Consider the following 22,561-nt stretch of genomic DNA (forward strand, 5'->3'; position numbering starts at 1 on the left):
TCATTTAGTACACAATGTAAGGTCTGAATTGCCATGAAGTGCTGCAAGATGTTAAAAGACACATTGTACCATCGTTTCTCTGCATTCTCATCAATGTCTATATACTACAGGATGGAGCACTCATGAGAGCGAAAGCATATTTTGGATACACCACTGAAAAAGACTTAAATGTGAATTTTGAACATTAGGTCAATTTGACCTGAGGTTTCTGAAGAAACTGCATCAAATTGACCCGCAACAGTACAAAATCAAACTCCAAAGCAAAAGCATTCTTTCTCAGATACTGTACCATAATATCACCAGTGAGTAAACTTAGTGTAACCAAAGAAGAAAAATACTAAGCCAGGAAAGTAATTTAAAAATGCTTTCATTTACTCATAAGAATGCAGTGCTTGATGACTATTTACAAAAACCAGAAATCTGATTAACAGTACAGATATAAAACATACATTACAAATGCTTTGCCTTGGATTACCAATCCTTGAACATTCATAAAAAGAAGTGAGGAGAACTGGTATTAGTTCCCAAGTAGAAGAAACCAATTCTACTCTTAACTGCACAATTTGGGCAAATAATTTTTCTCCTCCTCCCTTTCCCCTTCAACAGCTCTTCAACCACATTTACTTAAACTGCTGGCTTTCTGATAGAAGGACGAATCCCTGACTGTGAAGGCACACAGTACTAATAGCCAGGGACCTGATCAGGGCTGTAATCTTTGGGCAGAATGCAATCCCAATCTCCAATCTGATCTTCCCATTTGGGTCTACACAAAGAGGTATAAAATAATGCTTTCATCAGTTAAGTTTTCATATTAAAAGTTTGAAGGCTCAGATATTTCAAAATATGACAAATTTGTACAATAACAATTATTGTTATTATTTTATTGTTATAATTGTTATATTATATTGTTATTATTGTAATATTTTATAAGAAATCTCAAGAAATGGGAACAGCCTTACCGACTTGTCAGCATGCAGGTTCAATTGCTCAGCACCTATAAAAATGTTTGGCCCGGCAAGGAAAACATTACCTCCTGTAAACACAGTTTATCCCAGCAGTTCCCATAGCTACTGATGATTAGAACACTGCAAGTAGAAGCAATGAATGAATTCCATCTCAAAAGAATTAAAGGAAGAAGAAAAAGCGACAGACAATACTTACCAGAGAACAACTGCAATAAGCAGACAGACTGAAAAACGGAGGAATGTTAAAACAGCAGTTAAAGAGGAGATACCACAAACTCCTGTTTAGAAGTATAAATTTTATATATGACTGAAGTTTGGATAGGCTAGAACATCTTTAACACTGAGGAAACGTCAAAAAGTAGGAACAGGACTTCATGGCCTAAACATAACTTACTTGCTTCTGTAGGTACAATAACAATTCCCTAAGGAAAGACAGAAAAAGGAGGAATGCCTGAGAAGAAAGTGCAGCAGCAGCAGCAGCAGCATCCTGACGCTGCAAACAGAGCAGACACCTCAACCATTTACTTCGTTTGCTCTAATTTTCAATCTAACCGCTGGTCAGACAACTTTAAAAGAAGGCAATGAAGGCATCCTGAGGATTGCAAGGCTCAGCAGAAACCAGCATACTGCACGTTCTTTGTTACACAAGATAGTAGCTGGCAAATTTAGCACTTCAGTCTCCCATTGAGTGCAGGGGGTTTCTGTATCTTCCTAAGCTGGGTTAAGAAGCAATCTGAAATCTCTTCCTTGAGGCTGGAGGATTTCTCTGAAAGGATCTGTAGTAATGCTGTGAGCCTAGAAAGATAAAACATCGTTTGTTAATTGTGGTAAAATCTGAAAGACACACCAAGATTATTTATGAGTTAATTCCATCAGCCTGCTCCGATCCATGTTTGCTAACCTGCCCATACTCTTACATCACCTTTTATATAATTATGCCAATCATATAATTATTTAAACTCAAGGAAATTCCAAACAATTAAAGGTTATGTACAAGCACTCAAATACCTCAGGAGCTAAGCCACATAGGGCTGCTGTCTTTTTCGGTGTTATAAATGGAAGACATAGTTGCAAATCAATATTGATTTTTTTTAATTTAATTAAGACAGCTTTATACTTATGTTAAAAATGCACATTTTCACTTTTCTTTTTCCCCACATAAAAAGTTTACTAATTTGGTGAATTTATATCATGCTAAACCAAAATTTTTGTCATGAAACAGTTCATAGACATGTATTTGTGTTGCTACTCTAGCAGCTGCAAAATATCTAGCCTGTACACTAGATATTCTTGCCATAATTGTAAATATGCTGAAATCTTAAACAACAACAAAAAAAATTAAGATGAGAGGGAATCCTTTTCCTTCCATGTCATAACAACGAAAAGAAGCTTTCCAGGATTCCCAAGTCAGAGGGCTATCTCAGACCAAGTGAGAAGAAACTTCAAAACCAAACTCAAAAGATCCTGCCAAGCACACCTGTTCTTTTATGCCAAGATGCCTCCCCTGAGCACTTTACCTCTCAGCTGTACTATGGGTTAATAGGTTTTGTTGCCCTTTTGCCTTCCAAGTGATTCTTACTTTGCCTACCTATTAAAAATCCTTGACCTGTCCCTCTGTGGTTAGCAAAATCCATGGGAGTCAGTGATCTCTTCTGAAGTGTGTCTGTCTGTAAAAAGGAGAGACATACTATTAGCTAGTACAGTATGCTTATCTACTGAAATGGTTTGATTACTGTTTTTACAATCTAGTCCAGCAGAGTGAGTGCTACCAAGCCGCAAAGCTCCAAGCAGTATTAAAACTGCACAATTCTAGTACATAGACACCCTCAAAGGAACTGTTTGATGCATTAGACCAGAAAAAAATCTCTTCCTCATACACTAGTCTTGCTTTTCAAGGTCCCACACCTTCCCAAAACCTTTCAACATCCTCCTCTCTACAGGTAGCAGGAATCCCTGTACATCAGAAATCTGGGGAGACCCAGTAAATGAGTCCTCCTGTAGACCAACAGTGGGTGTGAATGGAAGCCTCTTCACTTTTCCATGTCTCTACTTACATTGTAACATACCCTGAATGTATGAGTTGTGTTGGGCCTTGAAACTTGATCAATAATAACAGTTCTTTCTCTGAGTGGCCGCTGCTCTGTGCTGCCAGGCACTGCACTTGACACTCTGCTATGAGCATACCATCCTCGATGCTGAGAGAATTAAAAAGAGGATTGAGAGAATGCAGCAATTTAATTCGTTAAAATAGTAATTTTTCCATTGCCATACAAAAAAAACCACAAGAAAGAGAGAAAGAAAAATATGTTTTCACTAACCCAAAGCACCAATTTAAGGTAATTTAAGGGTACTCATGTTTTTCAAACAGGTTTGAAACTGTTCCCTAATATTAGTCTATAATCCCCAAAGGCTTATACTAATTAAAATAATAGTAATAATAACAACAACAACAATATTAGTAATAATAGACTTTACAGGTGTCTCAATTCAAAATATTATTCAGACGCAAAATAATATCAGCATACCAATTTACTTTCATTCTGGTGATTTATTACTTCCCTATCCTTCAAAAATAGGCCAGTATCAATATGACTTATCTTTTTTTTCAGTCAGTATCCTTTTCCACTTCAGTCAGCATAATTTTCTACCTCTTATAACCTAACATTAGTAAATAAAACACTAAAAAGAACTGCTTAAATCCAGATGCATGTAAGTGCAAGGTTATTACCTGGTTGGCTGGTTGGTTTCCTCTTTTTTTTTTTAAAACCAGATTTTTCTGTTGTCAGAGAAAAGTCTTTCCACCATGATCTGTTTGTGACCTAAGGTTTTAAACTGGCTTGTCTTGCATTCTAACGGTACCCCAATGTAACACACATTAGCATGTTAAGACCGTGTATTAAAAACAGACCAACACAAACTGTAAAATTATTCAACAAGTGACACAGAGCGATTAATTTCCAAATAGCTCAAAGTTCTTCACCAGAACAAAAATGAACACAACTTACACAGCTCTGTTGCAATCGAGGTACTGAAAGATATTGTTCAACAGCCTCTGAGTTTATTGGCGGTAACTTGTTCCAGGTTGTAGGTGCACGAGCAGAAGATAAACGATCCAAGCTGGCACCCCTACAGAATTTTAAGGGTTCCTCTTTTAGGAGAATTCATATTAAAGATTTCTTCACTGCGGTAATATGAAATTATTAAGCAGTACATTTCTTTATAGAGCTCAGCTACAGAAAGTAACAGCACCTAATATAGCATCAAAAAAATAAAACAAATGCCTCTCCTCAAAAAACACAGTTCTGCTTGCTTTCTTTTTCTCTCTGAATTCTAGAATCAATAAAAAATCTCAGTTGTCAAGTATTTTGCAAAATCCTTCACTGGTGAAATTTCAGTAAAGTTCTGAGGAAAGCAAAGAATAAAATGAAAAAACTCACAATTTAGTCCCCCTAAGGATTTCATCATTGTACACATTAGGAGCTTTTGAGGAGAGTTGGTCAGAAGTGAGAGAAGGTAACCTATGATGGCTTGGTAGCTTCCTAGAAGATGCCAGCAGTACCCGAGATGATGAGAGAATACTGTTATCAGCAATTCTCCCCAACCTAGCATGCACTGAATTTGGAGCACTGGAGCCAATGCTATGCTGTTTATCTTCTTGCTCATTCCTAGGGAAAAAGGAAGGAGAATGACATAGGGAATGAGGATGAAGGGAAAAAAAAAAAAAGATTTCTTAACAGAGCATCACTGCAGCCTCTACAAATCATTATCACATCAGTGATACACACAAAGGAGATGACTGCCTTCTTATTGCCTTTTTATAATTGCAAAATATCTTTTACATACTATGAATTATGATGCATTTTGAAAATGTCAATACTAACACCTACTGTATTTTTTCTACTGTGGCAACATGCCTCTGTTGGAGCGGTTTTGCTTGAATTGTCATCACACCATTCAAATTACTACAGAAGTTGCTGGAGAAACGGTGAACCTAGTAAAAGCAAAACATGCATTAACCTTTACTTTTTTGAAGGAAGACCTCAAAAAGCACATAGTTAGGAGACATTTTACTTGTTTCTTAGAAAAGTTTCTGTTAAGATGGTTCAGGAGAATTCTCAGTAGTAGATGGGGCAAATATGTTGTTTTGCTTATTTTAAACAGATTCTTACAAACAGAATTTGGGTAATTTAGTTACTGAATTGCAACTCAATTTGCAATCTAAGTTTCAGTTGAAGCTGGAGTTCAATTCTCCGAAGTTTCCATTTCCCCTCAGCACAGTCCAGCCCGGGGGCACAGAGCCTGGGCATTACTTATCTAAGCATTTTACTATTTATGGCTGCTGGGACCAGTACAGAACCAAGCGCACCGATGGGGAGTGCCAAGACTGCTGTGCTACCTCTTCCATGTTTCTTATCTTGCTACCTAACAAGCATGGAAGAAGAGCAGACAGAAGAGAAGGAAGTCACTTAAACTGAAGAGAGACAGGGAAAAAAACCAAACAGAAGCAGTGGCTGGAAAAGAAAAAAATGTGCTAAACAGGAGCCAAGGAACAGAGGGAAGAAGCAAGCAGGACTAAAAAGGGCATTTTACCAATACAAACATGAACTTCCACAGAGACAGGTAAAGCCTAGTGCCAGCGCGCTGGTGGATGTACTGCAGAGTCCCCTTTTATAAGGGGCAAAGGAAATGAAAAGGAATGACAGAGTCTGAAACTCACAGGGTTGCGAGTAAAGCACTTCAAGTTGCAGCTTCACATCCCTGCAGTCCAGGGAAGAGCCTCATTTTTTTTCCTTAATTCTACCAAGAGGAAATGACTTGACCTATTTTCTAAGGATGAAATACAGTCTAACAGGTGGTTTTTTGTAAACCAAATTCAGCAATATCTTAGTGGTAAACGGCACCTTTAAGAACCACCAAAGAAGAACAAGTGATAGTAAATGAAATGCGCATTTAATGAACCTTCATTTTAAATGAGATGACATTTTCAGTATACCTAATTAGTTTTAAAGAAAAAAAAAAAAAGAGCCTTTTCTAGCTTCAGCCAGGACTCTGTCCCAGGTTAGCAGAAAAAAGAACACCATTTGACAGAAAGTTATTTTTACCTGCGAGGAAACAAAATGAGACCCAAAAGATACACTTCGTGCTTCAGAGCCTCTGGAAAGAGGAACACTCCCAGCATCTGCTGTAATACGAATGACTGGCAAATGTGGCAGCTTTGCTGTAACAGCTTTCAGTTTTTCCACCTGTTTGTCACACTCTGCACAACAGCAAAAAAACATAGAGGGAATATGAGGTATTTCGTATGTTTACCAGCCATCACTTGTTCGGATTCAAACAATATTACACTTCACAGTAAATAAAGACTTTCATATAAAGTTTCCATGATATTTAAAAATCTACCATAAATGATGTTTTTCTGAAAGCATTCCCATTTGTTTATGCTTTCTCTGACACTGACAAACAAGTTGGTCTATACAGGTAGAGCTGGAGGAGGGTGTTTGTTTAAGAAAATACTGCGAAGACTCTTGGAATGTTATTTAAAAATTCCCAAAGATTTTTTTTTAAAGCAGAAAAAAAAATATTTAAAAAAAAAAAAGTCTATTGATCCTATCCTTGTCTGACAGCAGCTACACAGAGTTTCAGTTTGGGTATATACTGCCATCTTATTTCTATTATAAACCCACATTCTTTTACATTCCTAGTTGAATTCCTTTGGTTGGCTATCTATTTGTCATAAGTTTATGCCCCTCATAAAGATAAAAGAGCACACCTGTCATAAAACTGCTAAGCTACCCTCCCTAAACTATAATATTGAGCTAAACAATCCACCTGTGTTGTGGAAAGCCCTGTTATATTTCAGTAACACCTGAAATGCTAAGTTCTCATGCTGCAAGTATTCTGAGAAATTTTGCCATTTCTTACTATGTTGTAGACTTACATTTGAGGTTGAGTGTACCTTACATTTGAGGTAATTTCCAAAACCCACCCCCAAGTATTCTTCTATTACTGTCCTTTTAAAATACATTGAAAGGAGAACTGAAATTTCCCTCAACCTCCAAAGATGACACATGCACACTAAATAGAATTTAACTTCTAGTTAATTTTCCTAGCTTCTGCTTTTCTTCACTACAGTCTGTTAGAATACGAAAACATAAAATAAAATGCATCACCATTTCTTCATCTATATTAAACTCATGAACTCCTGCACTGTCAGCAGGACTGTCTGTCTCTATCTGACTGCCTAAGGGCTCCTTTTATTAACAAGGCTCAAACAATGAGGACTAGGAGACCCTGATTCCTAGGTTCCAGATTCAGAACACAGTGTCAGTGATCCCCTGCTAAGAGCATCAATTTGCATCCTGAGCCAGCAATTAAGATTTTTTTTTTTTTTTAATACAGGCTCTCCTGCAATGAAGCTCTTTCAGTCAGTATTCTTCCTTTTTTTACAGCTCATACAATCCTCCCTGAAAATTAGTAGGAATGTTTTTATTTTAGGTGTTTGCGTGTGTGTGTGTGCACATCCATGGCAAGGCATTACATATCTTATAGTACTGTACCACCAACATGATTATCTTAAAATAACCAGACTTCCCAAGCTTTATTTAAGGGGGGGGGGGAATCACTTTTCTGAGTTTGATTCTATAAATACCATATCTGAAAATACCAAATACCTGTGATACTAGTTTCCCAATTTTTTTTAATCAGTTCATCCAATATTGCAATTACATTGCTCCAGATACAATCAAATACGTCAGAAGCCACGGCATCTTTGATACAGGCATTGGGAGAAACCGGGGGAATGCCACGCTTACTCCTCTTCTCAGCAAGATGCATTTTCTTTTGTTCCCAACTCTCATCATCACTAATAAAGGAAGCAAATTCAAATAAAATTCCATGGGGTTTGACTTTTTTTTTTTCCCCTCCTTCTAATATATCAAATGAATAGACACATACATATGGAAGAAAAGCCAGTCAGAAGTAGATCACAAAAAAATTCAAATTCAAACGTACAGAGTACCTATGGGAACAGAACCTATTGAATAAATACAATGATTTCTTTTTCTTTTGCTTGCAGGTGAAAAATGAAAAAAATCCAGTCAGGGCATTACAACGGAAAGATCTGCAGCTCTAGAAGGAACAGCTTTATACGTGGCAATTAATCATTTGAGACTAAATCTTATGCTTCTTACCATAATGTAAGGGAACTATTGTCTGTTGCATTTGGCAGGAGAACTATCACATAGAACATTTCTTTTTTATCACGTCCTGCGTACCTGCACACATCTGCAACACTCCACCACTGATCAAAGACAAACAACCTTAAAGGATTTCTGCAGCCTGACAAGAATAGCAGAGCCCATAGCCTTACACTCACCTCCTTCCCTTCCACTACTGTGTGGACAGTTACATTTTTATTTTTTTAATTTTTTTTCCCTCCCTCCCTACCTAGGGAAGCACAGTGTAGCAACATTTCCTAACTTGGTCTTCTAATACACCTCTCAGGAAGAAAGTTTTAACCTTTCTCTTTTTTTTAATGCTATCATATTTCTTTCTAAGGAAATGCAATTTTTTTATGATTACATGCATGATCCCAAATTCACACTGTTTTCTACTGTTTCCCAAATTCATACTGGTTTCTACTATCTCCCTTTCTCTTCTCAGTCACTTCTTCCTCAAACTGGACTGCAAAATTCTTAACTACGAGACTTGGTTGAATGGTCCAACTCACAAAATGACCAAGCTATTTTCATGTCAGGCTTTGTAACACCTAATGGAGAACAAGGTATTTCAGAATTGAAGGAAACAAGAAACAACATATGAAGGAGGCACAAAGGAGAGAAATGCACCTTCAGTCAAGTCTCTCTCCCAAATTAAGTTTGCTTACTTAGCAAAACGAAGAGAGAAGAATCCTAAGAGGATTCTCGAACCCAAACCCTTTCCAACAAGGCAGCCACCCAGGCCCTCTCTTTCAGAAACAGGACTGAAAGGCTCTCGGCCTGGTTCCTCAGTTTTTCAGAACCACCATGTCTTTTTCTTAAGTGCATCAAGCTTTAGCACAAAAAGCTATGCTTTGTGCCCCACTAGTCCTACCAAAGCTTCCCCCTTGTAGCAGTCTTTTAGAAAACGGCACATTACAGTCTTTCATCCACCCATAGCCTCCTTGCTGGAACACTCAACTGGCTCACAGGAAACCTAGGTTGCGCTGTCAAGACGACAGTTGCGTGACTCCTGTCACTCAACAAGAGTGCTCTAAATACAGGTTGTATCCTGCACCTCTGCTCACAAAGCTGTTACACAGTGCACAGAAAGAATTTAAGATTCATTAGGGCAGACAATGAGAACACGTGCAGTGTAATGACCCTAAACAACCTGGTGGTCAAGGCACTCACCTGGGGAGAAGGGATTCCTTCATTCTACTCCATGTCTCAGAATTATTCATTTTATTGAATCTCCATGCACAAAACACCTCACAACAACTAGTGGTTAAGACACATTCCTCTGACATGGCAGACGTGAGCTTTGAACCACCAGAAAGACAACATACCTAATCTTCCACATGCCCAGTGAGTGCTCTGACCACTGCACTACCAAACACAGGGACAGAAGGAACTGTATTTTACAGAAGAGAAACATAGTTTATGAACCCTGACTGGATTCACTGATAATTTTTCATTGTATTCTTCAAAAAATACATGTATCTGTTATTTACAGCTCCTTGTTGTCAAAGGCAAAATATTCTTCTATTTTTCCATCCACATCATAGATTTCTTCTTCCAGGAATGAATACATGGATGAGGCAGAGGCAGAAATCCTAGTGGAGCTTGAATCTAGTGATTTACGTATTGGAGATGCTGTTGGGATCAGTTTGGAGCCTGAAATGCAGAGCCTGAAAAAATATCAACAAATGAGAATTAAATATTCAGAGAAAGAAGAAAGTGTGTATTTAATTATACTGAAATGTTTCAGTAATACAAAAGTAATATTTGTACATATTTCTGAAGAGGGAAGACCAAAAAGAAAACTTAAAAACATTAACATACTCTTTTATATTACTAGTACATTCATGGAGGCCGGATAAACACTTAGTATCCACAGAGGTATCACTTCTGCTCTGAAAATGCTGAAAGCCTTCGTCCTTTGGCAGTAGGAGCTGCTTTCCTAGAACCCTGAATAAAAAGGAGAGAGCGAGGAATATCTTAGATGAAAATCCACTCCATATGCAAGTTACCAAGAATACAAACACCTGCAAACAGTAGGCAATGTGGAAATACACCTTACATTTTCTTTGAAAAAGCAATTTATGGAGGGGCCAGGGTCTTGTGTAATACGTTAACATTGCCTAGTATTTAAGTCATTAAATTTAAGCTGATTTACACAACATGAGATTCCAGCTTACAACTTTTAAGAGCAAATAGTCAAACTTGTTAGATTGTTCTAAAGGCAGATAAACACACTTCCTTTCTTATCAAAACTCTGTAAGAAATGTTTAAAAACAGATGCAGAAGACAAATAGCATCTGCTATGACTTCACTTATCCAACTCCAGTATCCATCAATGTGAGCAGAAATCCTAATTCAAAATGTTTACATGGATAGTTGAGGCTAGAATTAATGTTCAGAAAATGCACAAATTCCAACATGCGTAACAGAGGCAGAGAGAAAGTAAAAGCAACTCTACTCTATTTAAATGTACATCAAGTTACTCTATAAAATAATGTCTGAACACAGTATTGGTAAATAATAATCACTGCTTACTTTTTTTCACTAGAATTCACCAGGGATCTCGAAAGAATTTAACATTCGCATCAGTAGTGCAAGCAGCAATGTTCAGACTCACCTCAACACATTTTCTTAAGACTACCATTTACAGAACAGCACTTTATGCCACATGAAGCTCTAAGCAATAGCCTTTTTTACTTTTTGTTTTGTAAGCCAAGAACAAAAATCTTTCTCGTTAAATAGATCTGATCTTTCTCTTATTGATGACAGTTGCCAAGTATATTTATACCCACATACTGAGCTAAGTATTCATATATCAACATAGCTGGTTTACAAATTGAAAAAAAAAAAAAAAAAGGACAGCCAGCAAGCAATTTGAAGCACAACTCTCAGAAATAAATCTGGCATCCCAGAAGCTATTCTTTTGAGTAACTAGTCAACACAAACTGAGTTTTAAGGTTTAAGCTTAATAATGAAAATAACTTTTTTTCTTCCTTTTTAAACCGCAGGATGTACCACATCCCTTAGTACCAAATGACACAGAGCTCCCAGATTTCTTCAGTTCACTTTCAACCTCTTGGACTTGGTTGGTATTGCCAGCATTAGATTTGAATCAGAAAATCGTAAGTACGGGGAATCACTTACTTAAAAATATAGTGAAATGACTTAATATTTTGAATGAATTACACAGCACAAAAACCTGTCTCCATTTTATGCATGTTCTATTAATTTTTACAGTATCTAAACAAGGCAAAGCATGGCTTAATGTTAGTGAAAATTGCCTCAGGTTTATTTAACAATTCTCTCTTGTTCCCAACAAAGTGTGACACACTTTGTTAGTTGACTTTAGTTTATATTTACTAGTAACAAGCCCCTGCAAATTATCTAAAAGCACTGAAAGTATACCACAGTTATTGACAGGATTCTTTTTAATGGTGTTAAACTATTGACTAGAAGATAGACACATGCAGGTCTATGTTTAGAATAGCTTAGAGTCACCACATCTCACAAAGAATGACATGCCATCATTTCTGAAGGCAGGACAGTACAACTCAGTACAACACTGGCTTCTGTCCCGTGCTATAAGAAGCAGTCATCAGGCTGCCTAGACATTTTGCACAACTATGTAAATCAATTCTCATTAATCATGTATGCATTCTCATATCTGTTCAACTAGTTATTGCCGGGTTAATATCACACACTGTTTTACATTGATGTACATAGCCTAGGAGGACATTACAGCTGCACAGTGTGAAGCATGTGGTTGCCTTGATTTTTTTCATTTCTTTTTAGAAGAATCAATAACAGAATTAACGCTAAATTTCTTGGAATTTCATAGTATGTTTTACTTACAGTAAAAACAAATGTTTCTTTACAAGATGTATTCTTTATTTAGAATGGGTCATTATGAAAATGGTGCATTATTATTTTCTCATTACATCCTGCTGAAGTATCTTTGCCTGCAATCATCGTATTAAGCAAAATAAAGAGCATTAGCTGCTAGCGCACCACCACCCAGACTTGCTGTGTAACTGTGGCACAGCTCTGTCCCAGAAATCCAGATCTGAACGCAGAAGCGTTACTGGTGCCATACATCAAGAGCAAGTCATACGAGGGTACCCCAAAAATTCAAACTAGAGTAATAACTGGTTAAAACTAGTATCAGCAAGAAATTTCCTCACCTTAGATGAGGAAATTGTTCAACCCAGTCTGCACATTCTGCCTGCAGGCTCTGAGTTTGGGAGGTCACTTTTCCTTCAAACAGCAATTCATCAATCTCCCAAAATAACTGATGCACTCTCTGTGTGTTGGCTTTATCAAATTCCTACATATTATAAAATTAACAGTTGTTAGCAAATATGCATATATACTAAAAAAACCACAATATTTAAAGAACAGGACAACTTGGACTGACTTGGCTGAGCATCTCAGAATGGATCTTCAGATTACCTACTTTGGACACACAATTTACATACCACAGTGCAAAAACACAAATCCTATGTGGCTGCCCTGAGCAAGGCAATTTAGCAAAAAGGAACTAGAAGCCTGTATTTCTATGAAGTTAATGGAAAACAGGCAGCTGCCTAGGATTAGCCGACAGAAAACACCAGTTATAGGGTGCCTGGACTCTCAGCTCGCTCCCTGCTCCAACGTGAAGTAAAGCATGCACACTGCACCTCTGCGACCCACGGCGCCAAAGCTCCCTGCTCTTTTGAACAGCACTCTTCCCTTCTGAGTAAAACGGCTAAGAAGGCAAAAAGGGGGCACCTTCCTTCTGCATGACATAGTCTGGTGGTTAGGAAACAGCCGCCAGTGTGAGAAATGGCCTTCCACACCTCTCCACTGAAGCTACAACTCAGTGCAACCAGAAACAGGCGAGCGCAGGAGTGTATGGAAATAGCAGGGAAGAGCCTGACTTTGTCCAGTAATGTGGGAACGAGCACTTGGCTGAGGGTTCCTCAGCTGGGGCACTGTTCATAATTATATTTGGCCACTTATATTAATATGACACTTTGAAGCATGGAAAAAAGTGATAATGCTCAGGGCTCAAATCATATCTGTTCACTTCCAGCTGAGTGCCCCAACCACTTCAGGCTACAGAAGGGATCACACTTGAAAAGGAATGGAAAAATAACTCTCACCCAGGCTATTGTACGATCCAGGGTCAGGCTTTCTCCTGGAGGGCTGGCAGCAACAGATGGGGTCAGTACCCTAACGGTTAGGATATTATGCAAAAGGTATGGCAGAACTACCATGGATGGCTTTTTAAAATTAAAGTGGCAGTGACCGCAATGCTTTTGGATTTATTCAGCCTGCACCAGCCATGCCTCAGACGTCAGCCTCCCTAACAGACTTAACCTCTCACTGCATCATCTATGAAGCAGAACTGACCTTAGGTAAGAGCTAAATGTTTACTCAGACTGGGACATTTACATGCATGCTCATGAATGTACTTTATGACTCAAAGCACTGAGAATAGTTCAATTTAGACACTGCCCGTGTTATGCAGTATTTGAAAACACCTGTTTTATCATTCTCTTGGACTCAGAAACCTAAGCCTACCTTCTTTGGTAAACCAGGTTTGTTTCCCCCAAATTTCATTATTTCTTATTTTTATTCTATTTTTCTTTGTTACATATCAGCTGCACTGATATCAACTTGCAAACAGGAACTATTTTTTAAATATTCAATTAATATACTTACTCATTAGGCTATAATGAATGAAAGTGGTTAACTTCTCCTACAGGACATGTGCTGCATGTCCATTTTCTGTAAAAATTAATCTATTCTACAATATTCAGATAAAGTGCACTGTAAAAGTTTCTGTGACATACATCATCCCTCCAGGAGTAAACTGAACTTCTTTCAGTAGACAAACCAGTAGTATAGCTGTTTATTCCAGACCAAGAATTATTCAACTCCGTGGGTGTTGTACAACCACTAGATGGAAGCGATGAAAGTGTTTCACTGTGAAAAGACAACAAATTAAAATGAAGAACACAATGGTTTTCTGTATAAACATTTAAAAAATAATGCAACTGATCACATAAACGGACAGTGATACATATTCCTGTTGGATGCAAGATTTTCAGGACATGCTGTTAGAGTCAGTGTGAAGAGCTGCAAATGTATGTTTTTAAGTAGAGTGCAACGAGTGCATGCTCCTATTTGAACCATTTACTGCCTTAAAGGCAATTCCTTCTACAGCATTTCGCTTTTATATGTACGTATATCATTGCAACTGTAAGGGCACTCTAGAATATATCCACACATACATAGGCACACACACGTACCAAGCATTTCCACCTCCAACAATTATTTTGTTTTGTCCAGTTCAGCTATTGGGCACATCAAAACTATACATTAAAGATAACATGAGCCTTCTTTAACTCTATTAGAAGCTATCACAAGAAAATTATGCAAAACTGAGCATAACATCTCTACAAATGTTTCAAATAGCATTGAGTTACATATCTGTACACAATGTCTTTTATGCTGTTAGACCTGGTGCACTTTAAACCTTGAGCTCTGGGATTCCAGCGCTCAGAAAGCTTTAGCTGGTCCCTGCCAGCTACCACCCACCTGGGGATGCAGTGACAGCAAGAGCAGTCAGACATACAGGCCAGGCAAATCCTAACCACTGCCAACTGGAATGAAACTTCTTGAAAGTTAGGTGACCTGCAACACTGGTGAGCGTTACGTGTGTTTAACCGTGAAGTCTGACTTCCCTTCCAGGCTTAATTGGTACCCTTCACTATGTTTTAAAAATACGCAAACCCATTACACAAAGCAGAAGTTCAAACCTTCTCAACAATGGTTTAGATCAATTTATACCCTGCGTTATGTGTAATCTGCACATTTCTATACATAGAGAGGAATTACGCAGCTGGCAGAAGCAGAAAACACAGCAATACATTCTAAGCAACAAATATCATGCAGAAGTAGTACGTAAATTACAGAAAGAAAAAGATACAGGACTAATTACTACTTAGTCCCATAATGCTAAATTAAACTGACATATATAGAAGCCTGAACATAGCCATCTCAGCTGATTAAAGTGCTGGTTTGCCTGCAAATTCAAATAATCTCTAAAGTTACATTCCTTACTGAATAGTTGTCATCCATGAGAATGACTAGAAGCATGACTAGTTAAAATTAATACCAATCTTTAAATACCTATTTAAACCAAGAGTTCATTAATGAAGTACTATTTCAGAAGTGAATGCATACCAAGTATAATTGCTGATGGCTTCCTGCACATTTCTCTCAAAAACTGCTGGAAGAGACTCTCCACTTTTCTCGGAAAGACACTGATTTGTGGAACCTCTGGACAGTCCCTTCCTATAAATACAGAAACATATCATTCCATAATATTAAATAAGGTTAACTCACACTTTCACTGGAGAAAAAAGAAGAAAGATGACAGCAACTCTCTTGAATTCTTCAATCTTATCTGTCAACACAAACATTTACTTGAAGCAAACTACCTTATTTTAAAATAGGTTTTATTTACCTTATTTACATAAATATTTTTCAGAAAAATGTACATACAATTTGAGACTTATTTTACTCCACAGACATTCTCCTTCAGTTTTGCACTTTAAAATTTGCACGAAGCGCACGCAAACGCAGCAGCACCTCACTATTGCAGGAACAGAGCAAAGGCACAAAGCAGTAATTGTCCACACGGTTATTTAGCTATGTGGTTCTGTTCAATCATTAACATAGAGACCATTTCCTCAGACATCTCTCTGCATAAAAAGAAGTTACACATATGGTGCCAAGCAAACAGTGGCCTTTACTATAACAATGAACTCTCAACTTGGCTGTTTTAAGTGAACTGAGATATTAGTACATCAGGAAACATAGGCATACTCTCAACACATTTACAGGCCACGAAGCAGCAGTTCCTCCAGTACCAAAGACTCCTTCAGACTGCATTAAAAACCAAGCCACAAACTGTCTAATATTATGCCTTTACAGCATAAGAGATGCTAGAACTTGCCTTTTTTAGTTCTCCAAATACCTGAACACATGCTCAAACTTCAGAACCTCTTCAGAATATATTCAGAGGCGGCAAAGTGTTCCTCAGAAACACTTTTAGAGCAAGAGATTACTTCATCTGTGGAAGTTCCTATTTTCATCTCATAAAATCCTCAGGTCATAACCGTGAATAGCAACATGATTGCATCAAAGTACATTTGTGAATGAGTAATTGTAAGGAAACAGCCGACAGTTTAAGAGTTCCCTTGATTTCTTTAGCCAAGAACTGTAGATTAGCCCTGCAACAGTTAGGATTGCTCTGCCTTCTTCCTATCATTTCTTGCCTTTACACAGATTACAAAGATGCATATATCAATATCTAGCTCCCTATTCAAACGGACCACATCACACATGCTACTCCTTGGCTAATAAAGCCACCAAAACCTACCACAAGTTTAAATTTCTCATCAGGGAAGACCTTGAATGGCAAATTCCTGGAGGCTGAGACAACAGCAGTGGAAAGCACCTCTACGTGCTTGCTCTAAAGCTCCTCCTTGTTCCCTAGGCATCTGCTTTTGGCCACTGTCAGCACCAAGAGGCCCTATGAAAAGTGGCACGGTCCAGACCAGTGAAAAGTTCATTTTGTCGTAACACCAAGATAGATCTCCTAAGCAATAATGGTGAGCTCACAGCCCATCTTCTGCATGGAAAGCTGGTTCCCTCTGTTAACATACATCCCTCTCTGCCATTTCATTTCCCATGTTATCACCCAGGCAGCCTTATAAAGCCTTTCTCAATTTTTTTCATGGCTGACCCTTGCCCTTTGTATTTTTCCACAGCTTACTATCACCACCAAGCCTTCTCACTTCACTGCTCACCCCTTTACCTGGTCAACTAGCTTGAACTGCACGGGACAGATCCCTGTGAAACACCACTGGAGCAGGAAACCATTTACTGCTGCCCTCTGTTTCCCATTGCAGTGATTTGCCTGTGCAAGAACCCTTTCCTCATGTATTACAGCTGCTTCTTTTACTTGACAGACTTCTGGCAATCTGAACAGGCTACACTCATTGGATGTCTTGTATCTATGAGGCTTTCTGACTTTTCAAAGAACCCCAGGTGGGCTTTTTCTGATGGCTTTGAAGGAAACCTGAACCTACCAACATGAAAAAACAGAAATACCACCAATAAAATTTCACGGAGTCACTCTCTGTGAAACAAAGCACACGCATGATACTTAATGGCACAATACGTGACGTGAGGTGGAGCAAAAAAGCGTTCCTGCCACATCGCTCCACTGGATGCAGTGGTACTGCTCCTCCTGACTCCTCGGACCGCATGCCATTAGACGATGAGGCAGGAGACGACTGCAGTAAAATAAAACGAAAAGGCAAAACCCCTCCCAGCCCATTCGTAGCACACTTCCCCAGCGCTGGCAAGCCAACGCCAGGCACTGCAGCAGCCGGCTCCCGCCTGCGCTCCCGCCTGCGCTCCAGCCCTAACCCAAGTCCCCGCAACCGCAGGCACTGAACGATGACGCTACAAAATCATAACGTCGTCCGCCGACACCCGCGCCAGGGCTTCAGCCGCCCCGGCCACCTCCCCGCGGCAGGCTGCAGCCCCCCGCAACCAGGCAAGAACCGGGGGACAGCCCCCCCCCCCCCCGCCCCGGCCCTGCCACTCACCCCACGACGAGGAGCCCCCGGCCCTCGCTGCTGCGGCAGCCGCCCGGCGGACCGGCGCCCCGCGCCCGGCCCATAGCGGGGGACGGACGGACGCGGGGGGAGCCCCCGGGCGGTGCAGGGCGGCGAGGAGGAGGAGGAAGAGGAGGAGGAGGAGGAGGAGGAGGCCCGGCAGCGCCCGCCCCGCAGCGCCTCGCCTCGCCGGCGTGGTTCAGCGGCGGGTCCCCCACGCCCCGGGGGTATGGGCTGGGCACCCCCCCGCCCCCGGGCTCCTGACCCAAAAGGGTGCCCACAAAATTAAGCTTCAGCCTGAAGGGGAGAGGTGCACATCTCCCTCACCCTTCGCCTCTGAACACGCAGCCAAAAAAAAGGCTCAGTTTAGGGTCTTTCTGCCCGGAGAGGGTTTCCCCCGCCTTTATAGATGATAACAAGGTTATGCGGTGCTGGACAACTGAATAAAGAATTTTCCTTGTTAGTTAATTGAGTTCTCCTCCGAACTGTCCCTGTGCAAATCATCGATCTCCCGCAGCATGGGTGACGGGCCAGAGTGTAGGCTGTCTGCTGCAGATTTACACCAGACCGTTCGTCTCTAGCTCCATATATAAATTCTGCTGTCTACGTATTTTGCTGAAAGCCTCTCTCGGAGGAGGAAGTACACCCGCTCATAAGCAAGAAGAAAATAGAAGGATTCTTGCTGGGAAAGAAGAAGAAAGGCAATGTTAAAAATGCTCAAAATTAAGACCGAAAAAGTAGACCTTATGAAACCTCTCATTATAGGAAAACAAACAGCATATTTAAAGTTTCATAACCAAAGAAAATACTACTCGCCAAGAAAGGTGTATGGAAAATGACTATGCATTTTTCCCCCCGATATTTAAAGAATTCTTGCCAAACATAGCTTTAAAAAAAAAAAGTTCTGCGTTCTTCTGATCCAGTAAAACATTAAGAAAGATTTTACTTCTACGTGGTTTATAACAACTCTCTTTGCCCTTAGCAATCATTCTTCTGTAAGAGCAGGTTTGTCCAAAATCTCAAACACACACAGCAAAAAGCATAGTTCTTTGTCAAGCCACACGTATCCAACAAGCAGCTGAAGATCTAGAACAGCAAGTTATGTCCAGGTTAAGAAAACGCAATTTTAACTCTGAATCACTGCATATACATATTCGTGGAATCACTACCACAAGGAAGACTGACATCCACAGTAACTCTTTGTACCCCAGCTGGCTGCTGTGGTCACCTCAGCCTCCTCCCCCTTCAATATGCCTTACAACTTCCAGTTCAAAACATTTAAAAAAATGCTTTTCCACACTGGCAGAACTCCAGTTTTGCATTACCTCCAGGAGCACAAAACGTTGAAGGCAGCACTGGCTGTTAGTTCAGCTCCACAAAAGATATCAGAAGGGGAACACATTAGCACAAATATGGCAGTGGGATAGACTTTTCTTGCTGAAAAAGTGAAAAGAAGCACATCTACAGTACAGACAAATGAAAGCAAAAAGAAGAATGAAACCCTGTGATCTTTTTCCCTAAATTCCAAAAGCTTGTGGGACAGCCATTTCCAATAACAGTAAATAGGCACATAACAACAAAATGTGTTTAAACTGATTCTACTGCATGTAATTTGTTTCCTTTAAAAGCAACATTCATAGCACAGAGTCAATGCGCAAAAATAATCCTATACTAGGGTGAATTAACCTCAGTCAAACTGTTGTGCATGCTGTTTATTTCAGGCTGCTCCAAGTCATTACATTTCCTTACAGGAGAGAAAATAACAGTCTCAAACAAAACTGTGTCAAAATAAAGGAAAATATAAGGCTGCTCCTGAGTTTGAATGATGTCAAAAAAGGATATTGACTGAAATGGAGCAAAATAAGAACACAAAACAGGAAGAGGGAAGGCCTGAGCAAATGAAGCAGCATGTATCTTTAGTCGAATTTTAAGGTCTTTGTTCTGTATTTGTTTACTGTAAAGGTGCATGGAGGGGGGGGTAGAGCCTTGTGGGCAGTAAAAGGGTCTTAAATTTGGTCCGTCTTACATTTATATATTAATTGCAAGAAGCATTTGATTTTTTCCCTCCCTCTTTCTGGAAGCAACACACAAAATTTGTCTAGTTGCTTAAATCAAAAAGGGATAAATATAATATGCCAGCTAAGCACAGAAGTTTCACAGTTGTGTTTAAAGGTCAAACTGTGCTACAGAATTGCTTATACCATCAACCTCAGAATGTTGTATAGAGGTAAGACAGCCCTTTAGTCTACATTAAAAAGAAGGAGAGGGCATCAGATACAAGGAAAAGCAGACTAAAAAAGAAGAAGTAGTGAGTCTGTATGGACAAAAAGCTTAAATTAAAAGAAAAAAGTATTAGAGCTTCAAGTTTCTTTTCCCATTACAAGTCAGGAAAAGCATATCCCATCACACATGAAGGGCTTGATATGAAGGCATAACAGCAATTTAAAAGAGAAGTTCCACACTTAGGAGAACACAAAAGCAAGAGAAATAATGAATATGGAAGGCAAAATGTTTTGAGATTAACGGGGGGGGGGGGGGAAGGGGGAGACGAGGATATGAAAGAGGGGACCTGACATAAGATGCACAAGCCATTACCTTGCACAGGGTTTTAAAGACTGTCATCATTTAACCCCAGCCAGCAATTAAGCATCACACAGCTGCTTGCTCATTCCCCCCACCACCCAGCAGGATGGGGGAGAGAATTGGGCTAAAAAAAAGTAAAACTCATGGGTTGAGATAAAGACAGTCTAATAGGACAGAAAAGGAAGGGAAAATAATAATAATAACAATAATAGAATATACAAAACAAGTGACATACAAGACAATTGCTCACCACTCACTGACTGATGCCCAGCCAGTCCCCGAGCCACGGTGCCCCCGGCCAACTCCCCCCAGTTTATATACCGGGCATGAAGTACGGTATGGAACACCCCTTTGGCCAGTTTGGGTCAGCTGTCCTGGCTGTGTGCCCTCCCAACTTCTTGTGCACTCCCAGCCTCCGCTGGCAGGGCAGTATGAAAAGCTGGAAAGTCCTTGACTTAGTATGAACACTGCTTAACAACAACTGCTTAACAACAACATCAGTGTGTTATCAACATTATTCTCATCCTAAATCCAGAACACAGCACTATACCAGCTACTAAGAAGAAAATTAACTTTATTCCAGCCAGGACAAAGACAAAGAGCTTGAAGGTGGCATGTGACATCAGAGTTCTGGAGGGAGATAGGACGTATCATGTAATCATTGGCAGATTATTTACACATCTAATTTGAAATGTAATTAAAGAGGATGAAAATCAGGAATGCTAGATAGAAAGGTGTCCTCCAAAGTCAGGAAGAAAAGCTGAAATGGAAATAAACAACAGACTTTGAAAGCCCTCACTTTTCCTCTCCAGAAGAAGCTCCAGAAGCCCCACAGTGTAGCATCCTTCAAGTGTTGCGTCCAACTCACCTCATCTCTCCCCTCTAAAAAGAAGGGGATGTAAAACATGTCATGTTTGACAAAGGTTTACCTCATGTTTTACAGATTTTGGCCTTGGCACATAGGTTTTAGCCTTGGGATCTCCTTCCACCACCTCTGTGTACTCACACACACATACAAACCCTTTTATTTTGGTCACTCCTAGCTGTAATTGTTACCTAAGTAATGCAAGAACATAAGAAATGTCCTACTGGATCAAAGTGATAGTCCCTTCACTCCAATATTTTGTGTGACAGCAGCAACAGAACATACCATTTAGCACATAAATCTGACCATTATCTATAGCATATTTCTTCCTTCTCCAGCAGTATCCAACTATCATGGGTTAACAGATGTTACGAAAGTACATCCCTGCCCAGTCCTTTCACATCCGTTTAGGACTTCCCATCCAGCATTTTCTTGAACACTTTTCCATACCTGCTGATACTGTTTGCCTCTATAACCTCTTGTTGTAACAAATTCCAGAAGTTACTGCCCACTCTGTTTAAAAAAAAAAACAAAACAAAACAAACAAAAAAAAACCCAAAACCAAAACAAAAACAAACAGAAAAAAAGAAAATAGAGCAGTGTATCTTTTTCCCTAAATTGTTCAGACTAATCTACTAGTTTTCCATGCTCACCCTCTAATTCTAGTATTGCAGCATCTCATGAATAACAGGTTCTCATCCTGGTCGTCCATCATACTACATCCACAGTTCTGTAAGCATCACACCTGTAGCAACCACATCCTGAGCCTCCTCCTCTCAAAACTGGAGAGTCTGACTTCATAATCTCTCTCCTGAAGTCAGGTAAGTTAGTCCCCACTCAACACATCCCAGCTGCCTTTCTTGAGATGTGACACCAGAACTGCATGCAGCACACAAGATGTAGTACGCTGCAGTGAAATGGTGCTTTCCATTCTGCTCCTGACGAGGAACAAGATTTTATTGCTTTTTCTGGATACCACCATACACCGAGCAATCGTTCACAGAGCTGCCAAAGTCATTGCCAAGATGTCATTCCTGAGTCAGAACTGCCAGTTTTGAGGTCAGCATTACATAAGGTAAGTTTTGATTATTATCCCCCTAAATACATTACTTTCGTTTATCCACTCCTAAGCTTACCTCCCACCTTTCCCTACGTTCACTCAGTGAAAAGACTGAGACCAAGAGTTAAATTTTGTGTAGCTTTTTTGGTTTTTGGAAGGCTTGTTTATCATTGCAATCACAAGAAACAGTC

The 22,561-nt window shown here is 39.7% G+C and overlaps 1 protein-coding gene across 3 annotated transcripts; it reads right to left on the reverse strand.

The window, feature by feature from the left end:
* Positions 1–351: 351 nt before the first annotated feature.
* FAM149A (family with sequence similarity 149 member A) lies at positions 352–18,013 on the reverse strand. 3 transcript variants are annotated; one of them, XM_030019552.2, is made up of 14 exons: positions 17,854–18,013; positions 15,416–15,526; positions 14,020–14,152; positions 12,367–12,509; positions 10,007–10,132; positions 9,676–9,852; positions 7,637–7,827; positions 6,068–6,222; positions 4,853–4,956; positions 4,403–4,630; positions 3,971–4,091; positions 3,032–3,160; positions 2,545–2,632; positions 352–1,760 (listed from the first exon to the last, which is right to left on the reverse strand). In XM_030019552.2, the coding sequence occupies exons 1-14, from the start codon at positions 17,925–17,927 to the stop codon at positions 1,687–1,689; spliced, it is 1,854 nt and encodes a 617-aa protein (XP_029875412.1). In that variant the 5' UTR covers positions 17,928–18,013; the 3' UTR covers positions 352–1,686. The 3 variants fall into 3 exon arrangements, with proteins under 3 accessions (XP_029875412.1, XP_029875401.1, XP_029875422.1); XM_030019541.2 differs by having other exon boundaries at positions 2,554–2,632; positions 3,020–3,160; XM_030019562.2 differs by having other exon boundaries at positions 2,554–2,632; positions 17,854–18,011.
* Positions 18,014–22,561: the final 4,548 nt, after the last annotated feature.

The sequence above is a fragment of the Aquila chrysaetos genome, chromosome 1 (genome assembly GCF_900496995.4).
Source record: "Aquila chrysaetos chrysaetos chromosome 1, bAquChr1.4, whole genome shotgun sequence".
Classification (NCBI taxonomy): Eukaryota; Metazoa; Chordata; class Aves; order Accipitriformes; family Accipitridae; genus Aquila; species Aquila chrysaetos.

What these genes read in the sequence shown, in the direction of transcription:
- FAM149A (XM_030019541.2), bottom strand. Translation starts at nt 17,927, where the DNA reads ATGGGCCGGGCGCGGGGCGCCGGTCCGCCGGGCGGCTGCCGCAGCAGC. An exon ending in TTTACTCCTGGAGGGATGAT is followed by an intron (nt 12,510 to 14,019) that starts GTATGTCACAGA and finishes TATAATATGTAG; the next exon opens with GAATTTGATAAAGCCAACAC. An exon ending in TGTACTAGTAATATAAAAGA is followed by an intron (nt 9,853 to 10,006) that starts GTATGTTAATGT and finishes ATATTTTTTCAG; the next exon opens with GCTCTGCATTTCAGGCTCCA.